Source organism: Stomoxys calcitrans, chromosome 2 (genome assembly GCF_963082655.1).
Source record: "Stomoxys calcitrans chromosome 2, idStoCalc2.1, whole genome shotgun sequence".
In the NCBI taxonomy this organism is placed as follows: domain Eukaryota; kingdom Metazoa; phylum Arthropoda; class Insecta; order Diptera; family Muscidae; genus Stomoxys; species Stomoxys calcitrans.
In genome coordinates, this window is record NC_081553.1 from 101,777,005 (window position 1) to 101,790,579 (window position 13,575).

The window sequence follows — 13,575 nt, forward strand, 5'->3', positions numbered from 1 at the left end:
TAGGTGCTCAAGAAGTCAAGATCCAAGATCGGTTTATATGGCAGCTATATCAGGTTATTGACCGATTTCCACCATACTTAGCAAAATTGTTGGAAGTCACACCAAAACACGTCATGCGAAATTTCAGCCAAATCGGATAGTAATTGCGCCCTCTAGAGGCTCAAGAAGTCAAGATCCAAGCAGCTGGCATGGCAGCTTAATCAAAACATGGATCGATTAGGCCCATTTACAATCCCAACCGACCTACACTAATAAGAAGTATTTGTGCAAAATTTCAAGCGGCTAGCTTTACTCCTTCGAGATAGCGTGCTTTCGACAGACAGACGCGCGGACATGGCCAGATCGACTTAAAATGTCATGTCGATCAAGAATATATATACTTTATGGGGTCTTAGACGAATATTTCGAGGAGTTACAAACAGAATGACGACATTAGTATACTCCCATCATATGGTGGAGGGTATAAAAACACAGCTAATGTGATGCGTTTCAACCTTTCAATCTTGCAACGAATACTTTTGTGAGTCACTGTTGATAAGTAAGTTGAATTCCCCATTTGGAGAGCCCACCGCAATGTAGATTCAATATTACCAATTTTCAATATTCAGCTCATCATAAATAAAAAAAAACTCATTTCCAGTTTAAAACCTTGTTATTCACATACAAATACTCTATTGACAAAATTGTGTTTTGTTTTCTATGACTGACTTCATTCAATATTTCAAGGGAAGAGAGGCAGAGACAAAACCCCTTCCTCTGTATGCATGTATATTAACTAACTGAAATGTACATCATAATTGTAATTAACTCAAAATACATAGTACAAGTCTTATCATAGGGGGCTTCTTTTTTTATTTGACACTATCTTGTAAAAGATACGTGTGGAGGGTGGAATGAGACAAATTCATAAAAAAAACAAAATGTATACAAAAAAACAATACATTTTTTGTGATCATATTATTGTTTTAAAAAATATCATTTATACTTCGGTTTTCTACATAGTATATATATATAATGGGTTGGTTGGTTGTTGTATATAGCGTATATACCACATACATATATTTATATAATTATAATAATTCAACATCATTAATAATAATACAATTTTTTTTTAATAATATATTTGCTAATAAAATTTGAAAGACAAAAGGAAACAAATAAGCAGTACAAAAGGAAAAACATTTTTAATTAAAAAACAAAATAATAATAATTATAATAGCAATAGAATTTGAAAAACAATTTGGTTTTTTTTTACAATTACACATAAATTTCGAAAATATATGGTCGAATAGGAAGAAAAAAAAAACACTGTGGAACATAGAAATAAAAAAAAACTACAAGAAAAACTGAGGGTATTATGAAGGAGCAGAAAAAATAAAAGACATGTGTATTGAAGTTTTGAAGGTTTATAAAGGGTTGGCTGTATTTAATTGAAATGTATCATGTGAACCGATTTCTTTTCTTAGGTGGCCCATAGTCAAATTTGACCTAAATGCAAATTTTGCCCATGAACATTCCACAAAGAAACAGGGGCAAAACTCACATATCAATTAGTGCAGTCCGATTCAAGTTTAAGCTCAATGATTGGGGACCTTCTTTTTATAGCCGAATCCGGACGGCGTGCCGCAGTGCGATACCTCTTTGGAGAGAAGTTTTACATGGCATAGTACCTCACAAATGTTGCCAGCATTAGGAGGGGCCCCTTATCAACTTTAATGTATTTAAATTTTTTTTAACTGATTTCTGCACCTGTTCCTTAAGTACTGTTCATGGACAAATTTGCTATATTACTGATTTCTGGAATAAATGTTAGCCAATTCGCTTTTGGTGAATTCCTATGCCTACAGGAAAATAAAATGGCGATAAGATTTTTATAGAACATTTTTAAATTGATTTTTCTACTATACTTCTAGAAAATAGGGACCAAAAAATCCATTCAATGGGTCTCCTGAGGGTTAAAATGTTCCAAAAAAATATTCCTTGCAATAGTATCAGTAATATTAGCATAGAAACGATATGCATAAAATACAAGGATTGCAACGAATCTTAAGCCAAAATTTTTAAACAGAATTCTAAAATGGCGAAATGTAGCTCCAACTCTTTTTTGCCTCAAAGTAAAATTTTTTGAATATTTTTATTGTCTTTGACACGATGACACGGATGGGAGGTTAACGTGGTTTGCTTACCGAAAGCAGGAAAATGGGGCCACTCCCTGCCCAAGGACTACGTGCCAGCTACCTTAGAAACACTGAGCAGACTGCAGACTACTTGACACGTGTATTAGGATACATCACTGGTATGCGGCTATCAGCATGCTTACACTAAGGTTCGGTCGGTCCAGCATGTGGTTGGCTACATAGAAGGAAATTTGGGGATGGGCGACTTCAGTTTGCCTACCTTCTGGGTCATATGTCATATGCAGCTAAGATTCGACAGGTCCAGTATGTGGTTGGCTATATAGAAGTGAATTTGGGGCTGGGCGATTTCAATTTGCCTACCTTCTGCAACATATATCATATGCAGCTATCAGCATGCTTACACTAAGGTGGTTGGCTACATCAAAGGGAATTTGGAGGGTTACTTCATTTTGCCTACCTTATGCGGAAAGGCCGAATTATAAACGCTTCACTGGCGGAAGGCTCGCAAAGAGCGGTTTTATCAACGATCTCCAGTCTTCCGAGAAAGAAGGCGACCTTGTCTACGCGGTTGGCGCAATGCGGAAAGGCCGAAATATCAACACATAACTGGCGGAGGACTTGCGAGGAGCGGTTTTATACCCTCTTCTATGGTTTTTGGTTATCAACGATCTCAGGTTTTTCGAGTAGGAAAGCGTCATTGCCTACGCGGACATCGTCAACATACTTGGTGACTGATTCCCCTCTTATTACGGATTCATGTGGCGTTGAGTATGCTATCTGGATGGGCGTTGGTCAATGAAATTCGTATAAACCCCAGATAGACTGGGCTGGTACTTTTCACCAGGAGCCGAAATCCTGGCGACCTAACCTGGATGATAAAGACCTGCCGTCTGTTCGGAGGTCAAGTACTTAGACGTGAAACTAAGCTGGTGAAGCAACGTCTAGGAAATCAAAATCGTGTCATGGGATAGCCATCACACAGGCTGGAACTTTAAGCTCCTATCTTTGTGGTCTTCTTCGTTATTCCGAGAAGCTTAGCGGGGAGCTGCCGGGCGCGTCTAAAGGTGGCGGATAATGAAATGCTCCTTACGGAGTAGGCTGCAACTGCAGTCGCGGGCAATCAGCGGTATCGAATGTAGAGTCTGAGTGAAGGCCGGGCGGCACCGGTACAGACGTTTTTGACTAAGCAGAAGGGCCATAAGAGAGGTCTTGGAGGTCTTACCCGATTTTAGGGCTTTTCCCCTGTATATTGGATGGATGGGTGAGGGAATCAGGAATTGCCATTTGACTGAGGCAGTCAGGAATTTGAGGCTCTTTTAATTTTGGGCATTTTTATATTCCGCTGGATGATTGTGATGCGTTGCGGAGACATGCTAAACGCGATTGATTATTTATCTACCTGGGGCTTCCTACCTTTTGAAGGGTTGGACGTCTAATTCCCGAAAAGGGATCGTTGGGTTGGGAATATCCAGGCTTCGACGGGGTGGATGGGGTCCCTTGGACAAATGTCAACATTGACCTCTGATATACCTGGACTGAACGATGCTGTAACCTATAAGAGTTTCACTATTTTCCTCTTGATTTCCAACTTTTTTGCATTGTGCGTTGATTTCCTTTTTCTTTCTATCGTTTCTGTTCTGCATCTTAATATGGTGTAATAGAGATTAGTTTCTTGTTTTCCTTCTTTTTTATTTTACCCGATCCAAGGCGAACACAATGGACCTAAGGTTTACGAGTGCGACGGTCGCATGCCCTCCAACCTAATCTAATATAGCCATGAAAATTCCTACCTAAAATACAAGAATTTTAAAGAATCCTAAGTTGAATATTAACAAACAAAGGACATTTCTGCCCCCTCACGATGCGAAAATACAAAGCAACGATACACGTGTCTTCTATTTTTACTCTCTCTTCTAGAATCTATAAAAAAATGTTATTTTCGAAAAAAAAACCTATTTAATTTTTCCACAGTGTAATCAAAGAGTATTAAGAGAAAGAGACACTTAAAGCACTTCTCTCATAAAAAAGAATTAGATGTCTAGGCTGCAAACGTCGACTTTAGTTATGTTGTTGTTGCAAAGTAAGCATCTCTGTCAAGATAAAATGAAGTGTAAAGTTAAACATTTCGCCAAACAACAGCTCAATTCTCTCATTCATCAAAATCAGCTGTTTATTCTGTTCAACAATCAGATTTTCACATACTTAGTAATAGAATGAGACTGCAAATATGTGAACGCCAAAGAGAAAGAAGAGCTGCTATAGTCTCTTTTAGAAACAGAGAACATAACAGGGCCTATATAAACGACCTCAACTTGATGCTTGAACTTAAGGCTACATCTTACAGCTCCATACTCTTTAACTTAATACTCTTTGACAAATAATATTGTAGTTGTAGGTGTGGGTGTGTGTGTGTGTGTATTTGCGTGTGCTTCTTTTATGCCATTAGATATCATTGAAAGAAATCAAATGATTGCATATTGTTGTTGTTATTGTTGCTTATGTTGTTATTGCTAATAAATCCTTTTTGTGGTTGAGTCGCTGGTTGCATCAGGTTATTCATTTGATTGAAATTAGCAAATTGTGTTGACGATGGTGGAATGTTTGGTGATGTTTTGTTGAAAACTCCAACGCCACCACCTACCATTAGACCAGGCGATAGCCCAGGATTAGTTGTTTGTGCTCCAAATGCAGCAAAATTACCCATGGTTGGTGTTGTCGTTTGTATTGCTAACGGCGGAGGCATTTGCGGTGACATGCTATTCATCATTTGTGGCATATTATTGTTGGGATTTTGCACTTTTAAGGCATTCATCGATAGGGCCGGTGCATTTGATTTATTCGCTTTACTCGAAAGTAGGTTATTCAAATCGATTTTTAAATCGCCCGCCTTAAGATTGTCTGACCAGGTGGAGCCCACTTGTACGCTTGAATTGGACATTGTTGTACTATTATCACCGCAGCCGGTGGCAGTCAGAGTTGATTGTTGTGTACTGTTTTTGTGGTTAGCACTAACTGGTTGCAAAAGATTATTGCCAGCATTGGCAATTGGTGGAAGCATATTGTCTAAAAACAAAAAACATGTGAAATTTTAGTAAGCGAATAGCAAATGGCTCAACGGAATCATCAAAATCATCACTTAAAGGTATAGCTAGGTGGTAAGTATATATGTATGTATGTAGATATAAAGCAAATCTATTTTGGATCTTATTCAGGGTATGCTATGTACGAGGTTTTTAATTTTCGAAGGGAAGACCTTCTAACGTTTGGAATTCTCATTGTACTTGGGGGGGCTATTAGGCCAAAAAATGTTTGTGTAGGTTTTTGAAATAAAAATAGTAAAAATCTTCAGTATATTTTTTAAAAAAGGCCTTTCGACATATCTTTCTCTAGCAACATACTAAAATCGTTATCGTTTTTATACACTCACTATAGGATGGGGTGTAACACCTCGAAATAGTGATATTGATTTCAAATGGGTAATATCGGTTTATCCCAGTCGACACGGGATAACTATTAGCACCACACAGGCTGGAACTTTGAGCTCCGACTTGTGTAGTGTCCATCGTTACCACGGGAAGCTTAGCTGAAAGCTACCGGGCGCGTCCACAGGTTACGGATTGTGGAAAGCTCCGTTTTTATGCGGAGTAGCTGCAAATGTGGCTGCGGGCAGTCAGCGATTTTCGAAAGCAGAGTTTTAGTGAGGAGTCAGGTAGCACTGGCTCTTAATTAAATACTGAGTGCCAATGATACTCGAGATGACAAGGCGAGTTATTGGCGCCTTCAAATAACCAATGGCCAACATCAGCGTCTGTTCCCAGGTTAGGGCCGGCTGGGGCGAGCGTCGGAACTTGGAGCAAACGGCTCGTTATAATACCACAAAACCCATGCGGTTGGGGCGTTGGGCCAGTAACCCACTCCCGGAAAACTATGAGAACTACTATCAGAAACAAAGGGAAAGTAAAAAATAGTAAAAAACGGACACCCCCAACGTTATATCGGTTTATATTTGGATAAAGCTCCCATATAAACCGATCTCCCGATTTGAGATCTTGAGCCCCTTAAGGCCAAATTTGTTATCCGATTAGACTGGAATTTTGTACATAGTGTTTTGTAACGACTTTCCACATTTGCGTCTAGTACGGCCCAAATCGACCTATAACCTGATATAGGTTAGGTTAGGTTGAAAAGTGGGTGCGGATATTAATCTGCTTCCACTATGGACATACACCTAAGGCAGTAATTGGCTTGTTGTGCTCTCTAAAAACTAAAAAGTAACCTCGATAAAGAAAATTTTAAGTTAGGAATTCCGTGCTACTTTCAAAATGCTAAATTGTTTTCCATAATACTTCCCTAAGTTGGTTCATGTCTGGTATCGTGTCCCCACCTAAGTACCGGTGTCGATTATCCGCGAATGCCGGGCAAGGACATAGGAAATGCTCCAACGTCTCATCATCTACCCCACATGCCCTACACATACCATCACTTGTCGCACCGATGCATTGGTGAGCTCGTAGTCCCGTTAAAACACTTAAAGCTATACTAACCCTCTTTTACTTCCTTTCAGTAATAGCCTCGTCCTCTCACGATCTGGATCGCCCACGTCCTTAATCGGACTGCGTCGACCCGAAAGGCTTCGGGTTTAACAAGTTTAACGACGGCAGTCTTCACTGCCAAAACGCCTGCCCTTTCATTCCGCCTTACTCCGTTATGGCCCGGCACCCAAATGATCCGGATCGTGTCATTCTCAGAGAAGGCGTTAATCTCCTTCTTGCACACCATGACTGTTCGTGATCTTACCGTCCTGGTTGTTATGGCTTAATGGCCATTTAGTACCACACCAACTCATGGATTCCATGTTTGCTCGGATCTGTGCCTGCAGGATCGTATTATGGTCAGGCAGTCTAAAACAGATCTCAGTCCTTGGGTTCTCAATGTAGACTCCAAGGCCCACTCTTTCCTCTAGCTTTGATCCATCCGTGTAACATGATCTTCCAGACGGCAATACTAGGGTTCCGTCAGCCCAAGACTGTGCCGCTGGCAGCAGTGCCTCGTACTCGACCTTTAGTGTAGTCTCACGTATCCGATCGGAAACCTCTTCCCTTCCTTTAAGGTTCCCTATCATCGCCTCGATTATACCGCGAAGGTATGAGGTGCTCCTGTCCTCAATCGATTCTCCCATCGCCTTAAGTCTCATAGCCGCAGTGGCTGCCTCACATTTAATCTGTATGTCAATGGGTCGTATATCTAGAATAGTCTCCATTGCCCTAGTGAGCGTGGTCATCATCGCTCTGCCATTTTTATCAACAGCAATTGATAAAAATGGCTGCTACATTCGCACAACGGACAATCCCGATCTATCATCTTGAGATTCACCAGAAGACCATTGAAATGGTAGTTCCTACGTTGAAGTGATTTCCGACAACCAAACAACCATGGTCATGTCCTTCCATGACACTCACATCACTTTGGTCAGACAACAATACTCATAACCATTCCAATTCCATTTCCAAACGTTAGATGGTCCAGCCACCAAACTCAATGACAGAGAATAATTGAAAATCTCTTACAATGTCCTTTACCCAAATAAGATCCTTTGTCTGCAAAGATACAATTGTGTAACTAAAACTAAAATTCAGGGTAATTAAATGAAATCGAGCATTCGCTAGGGATAGGAAAGTAGGCAAACATATATAAAACAAAAAATACACGGAAACGGAACTTCATTATCAGATAAGAGGCAAAAAATTATAGTTCAACATTTCTAACCTAATACAATAACAGATATGCAGCAGTAAAAATGTTTTTTTGTTCAAGAAGCAGTGAATTTCGTTTTGGTTTTCATGTGATGGTGCGAAAGCAATGCATTTAATATAGTCATTAATTAGAGTACCAAAGAAAATGTGTAATCCAAAAAAAGTATTTTTATGCGTAAATATCCATAACATTGAGAGGAAACGTAGGCAGCATTTTCTTACTCTACTCAAGTGTGGGTGTTTTTCAGAGATTTTCCATTTGTTTTGGTGTTGTTTTATTTGCAGACTTAACTAGTGTTTGCTTGAAAGTTGGTTTCTTTGATTTTGGTGCTTTATGTTTAAGGTTGATTACCTAATGGGTCCGCGGTGGTACAATTCCCGGTATGTTGAGAAAAGCTTTAGTTTTTTTAATACAATTTGTTTTGTTTGTTTGGGGTTTGAGGCAAAAATAAATGAATTAAAAGAAATTAATAAACAAAATCAATCGTGTCAATTTACAACAAAATATTATAAGGTGTTCTAATTCCCTTTATGTTGTATGACAATTTGGAATAACAAAATATTTTTTTTTTTACAAATAAGATAAAAAATCAGTATGGTTAAAAGAAGGCAAGACCACTTTCAAATGTATTTCGAAAACGGTTTTTTTATGAAACATCTTCCTATAAAATTTTTCAGTGGAAACACATTTTATTGAACAAAACAATAAAAACCGGTATGTCGAGCTTTTTAGTTGAATACTTTAAGCTTTGTAAAATCCAGCTCGAGGTCTTTCGATTTCTTTAGGGGAAAAGGCTATGATGAAGATCTTTTATAAAACCACAATTAATTTCCCTATTTTTTTATATACACATAGTCCATAAAGTCTGCGTTCATGTGACAATTTCTTTTTTAATGATTAAAAAACAACATAAAAAATAAGGTCAAGTTTTGTTGTATATGTTGTATCTTTATATTTCTTAAATTAGAAAACAAAAACAAAAATACAAGTTTGCTTTTGCTTTTTTGTTCTAACGGTTCTTTTGTCTCATAAGAAGAAATTATGACAACCAAAAAGTCTGCGTTCACTTTGTTTACTTCGAAAGTACCGTTACTTTTTATGATGCTTGTTCTTATTTTTGATCAGTTTCAGTTCATTATCATAACAAGTGATAGTTACACGTGTTTTTTTTTTAATTAATAAATTTGGAAACATGGAAACGTAAGGAAAGGAAATATGCATATCTGAAAGAAAAATAATTATTAAATTGTGGAAAGAAGACAAAGCTTTAGAAATATTGGTGGAACAGTTGGAAGAACGTATTCTTCTGTCCAGCGCGTAATTAATAATTACAAAGAAACCGGCATTATAACTTCAAAGCCTCGGCCTGGGCGTCCAAAAAATTATCCGTTAGAGAAGAGCGCAGTGATTAATATGGCAAGCAACAATCCTCGTATAACATCAACCAAAATTGTTGAAAATATTAAAACAATGTTTAAAAAAAGCATCTGTGCCGAAACTGCCAGAAAAATATTACATAGAGCTGGATTTCATGGAAGAGTTGCTCGAAGAAAGCCGTATATTTCAGTCATAAACAGACAAAAGCGGATTGCATTCGCTAATACTTTCATCAATAAGCCTCGTGAATTCTGGAAAAAAATTATTTTCGACGAGAGAAAAATTCTGTATTTTTAGCATTTAAGGTCGGCAAATAGTGTGGCGCAAGGACTGAGCTGGAAAAACAAAATTTAGTTGGAACGGTGAAGCACGGTGGTGGTGGAATTATGGTGTGGGGGTGTATGGCTGCTTGTGGAGTGGGCAAATTAGAGTTTATTGAGTCCAAAATAGATAAATGGGGTTATCTCAATATTTTGAAAAAAAAAATTAAACCAAGTGCTGCTAAACTAGGGTTAGCAACGACATTTTGGTTCCAACAAGATAACGACCCAAAGCATATATCGGAGGTTGTTAGGCTTTGACTTCTATATAACATTCCAAATCAGCTTAAAACACCACCCCAATCACCAGATATCAAACCCATTGAGCATTTTTGGGATCTATTGCAGAAAAAAATTCGTCTGCACGTTATAACCAGCAAGGAGGTGTTACGAAGTGTCATGCAGGCAGAATGGGCGAAAATAACATCTGAGGAAACAGAGAAGTTGGTAAACTCCATGCCAAATAGACTAAGTGCGGTCTTAAAACAACGTGGCTATCCTACCAAATATTAGGAATGTGTTAATATGTTTTTATTTTGTGTTTAAATAACTCTTTTGTTTATTTTTAATTACTGAACGCAGACTTTGTGGTGCTTATATTTAATTGTTATCATATTTAAATCGCTCTAGAGTGAAAGTGCTTAACCAAACTTAGAATTTGGTTTCTGTTTTTTAATGTTGAGCTTCAAGTTGAGCTTACAGATCAAAGATTTTCTTCCAGTAATTTTAATAAAATTATTTTAAATTACATACTTCAATTTTGTAAATTTATCTATTCGATATTTCGCCCATCCGTTGGTGAGCATTTTCAAGAAAATAATAACTAGAGTAACAATGAAATCCCAAAAAACTATTGATTTTTAGATATATTGAATTTTGTAATTTGAAATAATTTTATTTAAGTGAAATTACTGGAAGAAAATCTTCGATCTGTAAAACCTTGTTTACACTGCTCTTTAAATCCGGATTGAATGGCTCGATCATCTGTTTTCCCTTTATAAAATCAGCTGACGAGAGCCTTAAATCCGAATTTAATGAGCAATGTAAACGGGGTTTAAGCTCAACTTGAAAAAGGTATAAAAAAGTAAGTAACTTAACTGTGGTTTTCTTAAAGATCTTCATCATAGCCTCTTCTCCTTAACTTAATTTGCTCGAAAATGTACATTATTCAATTGTCTATTGAAGACTAAATATCTACAATCAAAATTGTTTATTTCAAAGCATTTGATTCTTTCCAAATTTGAAAAAAAGCGAAAAGATTATTTAATAAAAATTTTGAATAAATATTTGTAAAAAAAGTTATATTTACAATACATAAAATGAAGTAGTAAATATGTACACAGCGTTGTATTTACACAGCTTTGGATCACCGTTTAGACTGCTCATTAAATCCGGATTTAAAGCTCTCTTCTGCTGACTTTATAAAGGAAAAACAGATGATCGAGCCATTATATCCAGATTTAAAGACCAGTATAAACGAGGTTTTAGAGTCGGTTTCTTATTTTCGGTTAAGCTGAGTATGCACCTTTGGCGAATTTTCGGTTGCAGCTAAGACATTTATGTCGCCACAGAAAAATAGTTGTGTAGAATAGAAGATGGCGACAAACATTAATTTGGGCCGAATTTTTTATTTATTTATTTCATTACCTTATGATAGTAATACAGTATATGTTTTATGTAATAAATCGTTTTTTTGAGTTATTAAAATATATATTTTCATTCGTAGTTGCAAGAACAAAATCACCAAAGCCTATTATGTCACCCTGTTATGTAAATAAAATTTCATTTGAGCTGGGTACCTGCAAGCGAAATTTTCGGTAACGGTACCGGTAATGAAAATTTCGTTTCGAAAATGCTTTGTACTTTAACGTTGGCAGCATTGTATTTTAACGTTGGCAGCACATTTAAATACAAAAAGTGACATGTCATAAAACAACTACATGCCGTGTAACAGCGGCGCAAAGATAAGCCACTTAGCTAATTGGGGATAACATTTTTCTCCATACAAACTAAGCGAGAAAATCCGCTTAAGGGGTAAATAAATAATACACCCCTTGTGTTGATATTCTTTTTGGGTGGCGGTCATGGCGAAACAATTAATGGTGGTCTCATTTGTACAACACCCACAAATCATATGGTGCAATCCGCCATCTTGTCATCAAGCTGATCGACGTTTTGCCGACACGTGTATACGTGTGCCCAGAGAATATGCGAGAAAGAAGATAACAACAAAGAGAATGCAAACAAAAATCGGACATCTTAATACCGTCAACCTGCCCGGCTGATAACAGCTTTTCGCGTGAGTCCACCTTTTTAAATCCGCCTTGGTGGCATTTTAGGCCAAAATAGAATAGAATAGCTTTGGTTTTTGAGCGTTGCGTTGAAAAACTCTGCAAACAAATCCCATAAAAACAACTCCCAAAAGTTAAAGAATTTTCAACTTTTATGGCCGAAATTTAGCGTAATACCATGTTGCCATATGTGAAATAGTGTTTTAAGACGACAGAGTTAAAAATTGTGGAACTTGTATGCGTTGCTTTTGTGTGATTAGTTTGCAGAATTGCAGTTTTTAACGCAATACTCAAAAACAAAGCTCAAAGCGCTCATTCTATTTTGGCCTTCACCTCCACCCAAGCCGGTTTGAAAAAGGTGGACTCACGCCAACAGCTGGTCAGGTTTGACGGTATTACCCAATAAATACATTTTTTTGGGTATTTATAAATTTTCAGATATTTTGGTAATGAAATCATTTTCCAAAAAATTTTTGATGATTCCGTATTCTTTGTATATAAACCTAAACTTCGGATCTCATAAAATTTTAATTTAGTTATATATAGCTACTATATAAACCGATCCCCAGACTTAAAGTCTTGAGGCAATAAATTGGTCATTTTCCATCCGATTTCGATGAAATGTGGCACAGTGAGTTCAGGTAGACCCCTACCCATTCCGGTCAAATGCGGTCCAGATCGGACCATATTTGGATATAGCTACCATATAGACCAATGAAATTTGGTACATTGAGATCGGGTACATCTATTGGGTTGCCCAAAAAGTAATTGCGGATTTTTCATATAGTCGGCGTTGACAATTTTTTTTTTCACAGCTTGTGACTCTGTAATTGCATTCTTTCTTCTGTCACTTATCAGCTGTAATGAAAAGTGTAATAAAAGTATATTTGATTAAAGTTCATTCTAAGTTTTATTAAAAATGCATTTACTTTCTTTTAAAAAAACCGCAATTACTTTTTGGGCAACCCAATATTTGTTGAATGTGGTCCCGATCGGACCATATTTTGATATTGAAATCATAAGAGGTCAATTTTTCACCCGATTTCGATGATATTTGGAACAGTGACTTCAGGTAGACCCCTACCCATTCCTGTCAAATGTGGTCCAGATATATATATACATTCGTATTAAGTAAATTAATATTAAGAAAAATGTTACGTCCGTTGAGAATGGCAGAGTAAAGATAAACCAATTTCTACAAATAATCTAATTTTTCTCCATCATAGTTTTACCAGTTTGGTAATGAGCCTTACAAACTCACGTCAAGTAATCTGGCTTGCATTGCGTATGGCGTATGGGGTTTTTTAATAAGGACTTGACAACTTTTTTTTAATATTTAAAACGCAAACCATTTGTGATATTCATTTTCAACCATACTTCAATTTTATTATCGGCTTGAAGTGTGGTTCAAAACATTTACGAATGGAACTCGACTCGGTTCATATGGTCACCCAATTTTCGATGACTCGGCCACACATTTCAACCGAAACGATCCCTATTTTCAGTTCAATATTGGCATTAAGTTCCTCCAACTGCGTCGGCTTGTTGGCATAGGCCAATGACTTGACTTATATTTTGACGGCAGTCGTGTTTATTAGACTATGTTCTCCTCTTAGCCGCAGATTGTTTTAATTTCTCTTAGGTTTAATTTCTCTAAGGTTCTCCGATAGAAGATTTTGAGACACGTCTTGTTAG

General features: G+C 37.2%; 1 protein-coding gene across 1 annotated transcript; it reads right to left on the bottom strand.

The window, feature by feature from the left end:
* Positions 1-633: 633 nt before the first annotated feature.
* LOC106082967 (uncharacterized protein DDB_G0286447-like) lies at positions 634-8,107 on the bottom strand. Its single transcript, XM_059364013.1, has 2 exons — positions 8,029-8,107; positions 634-5,201 (listed from the first exon to the last, which is right to left on the bottom strand). Exons 1-2 carry the CDS (start codon positions 8,081-8,083, stop codon positions 4,588-4,590), a joined length of 669 nt encoding a protein of 222 aa, XP_059219996.1. The 5' UTR covers positions 8,084-8,107; the 3' UTR covers positions 634-4,587.
* Positions 8,108-13,575: the final 5,468 nt, after the last annotated feature.

What these genes read in the sequence shown, in the direction of transcription:
- LOC106082967 (XM_059364013.1), bottom strand. Translation starts at nt 8,083, where the DNA reads ATGTTATGGATATTTACGCATAAAAATACTTTTTTTGGATTACACATT. An exon ending in TGGATTACACATTTTCTTTG is followed by an intron (nt 5,202 to 8,028) that starts GTACTCTAATTA and finishes TTTTGTTTTTAG; the next exon opens with ACAATATGCTTCCACCAATT.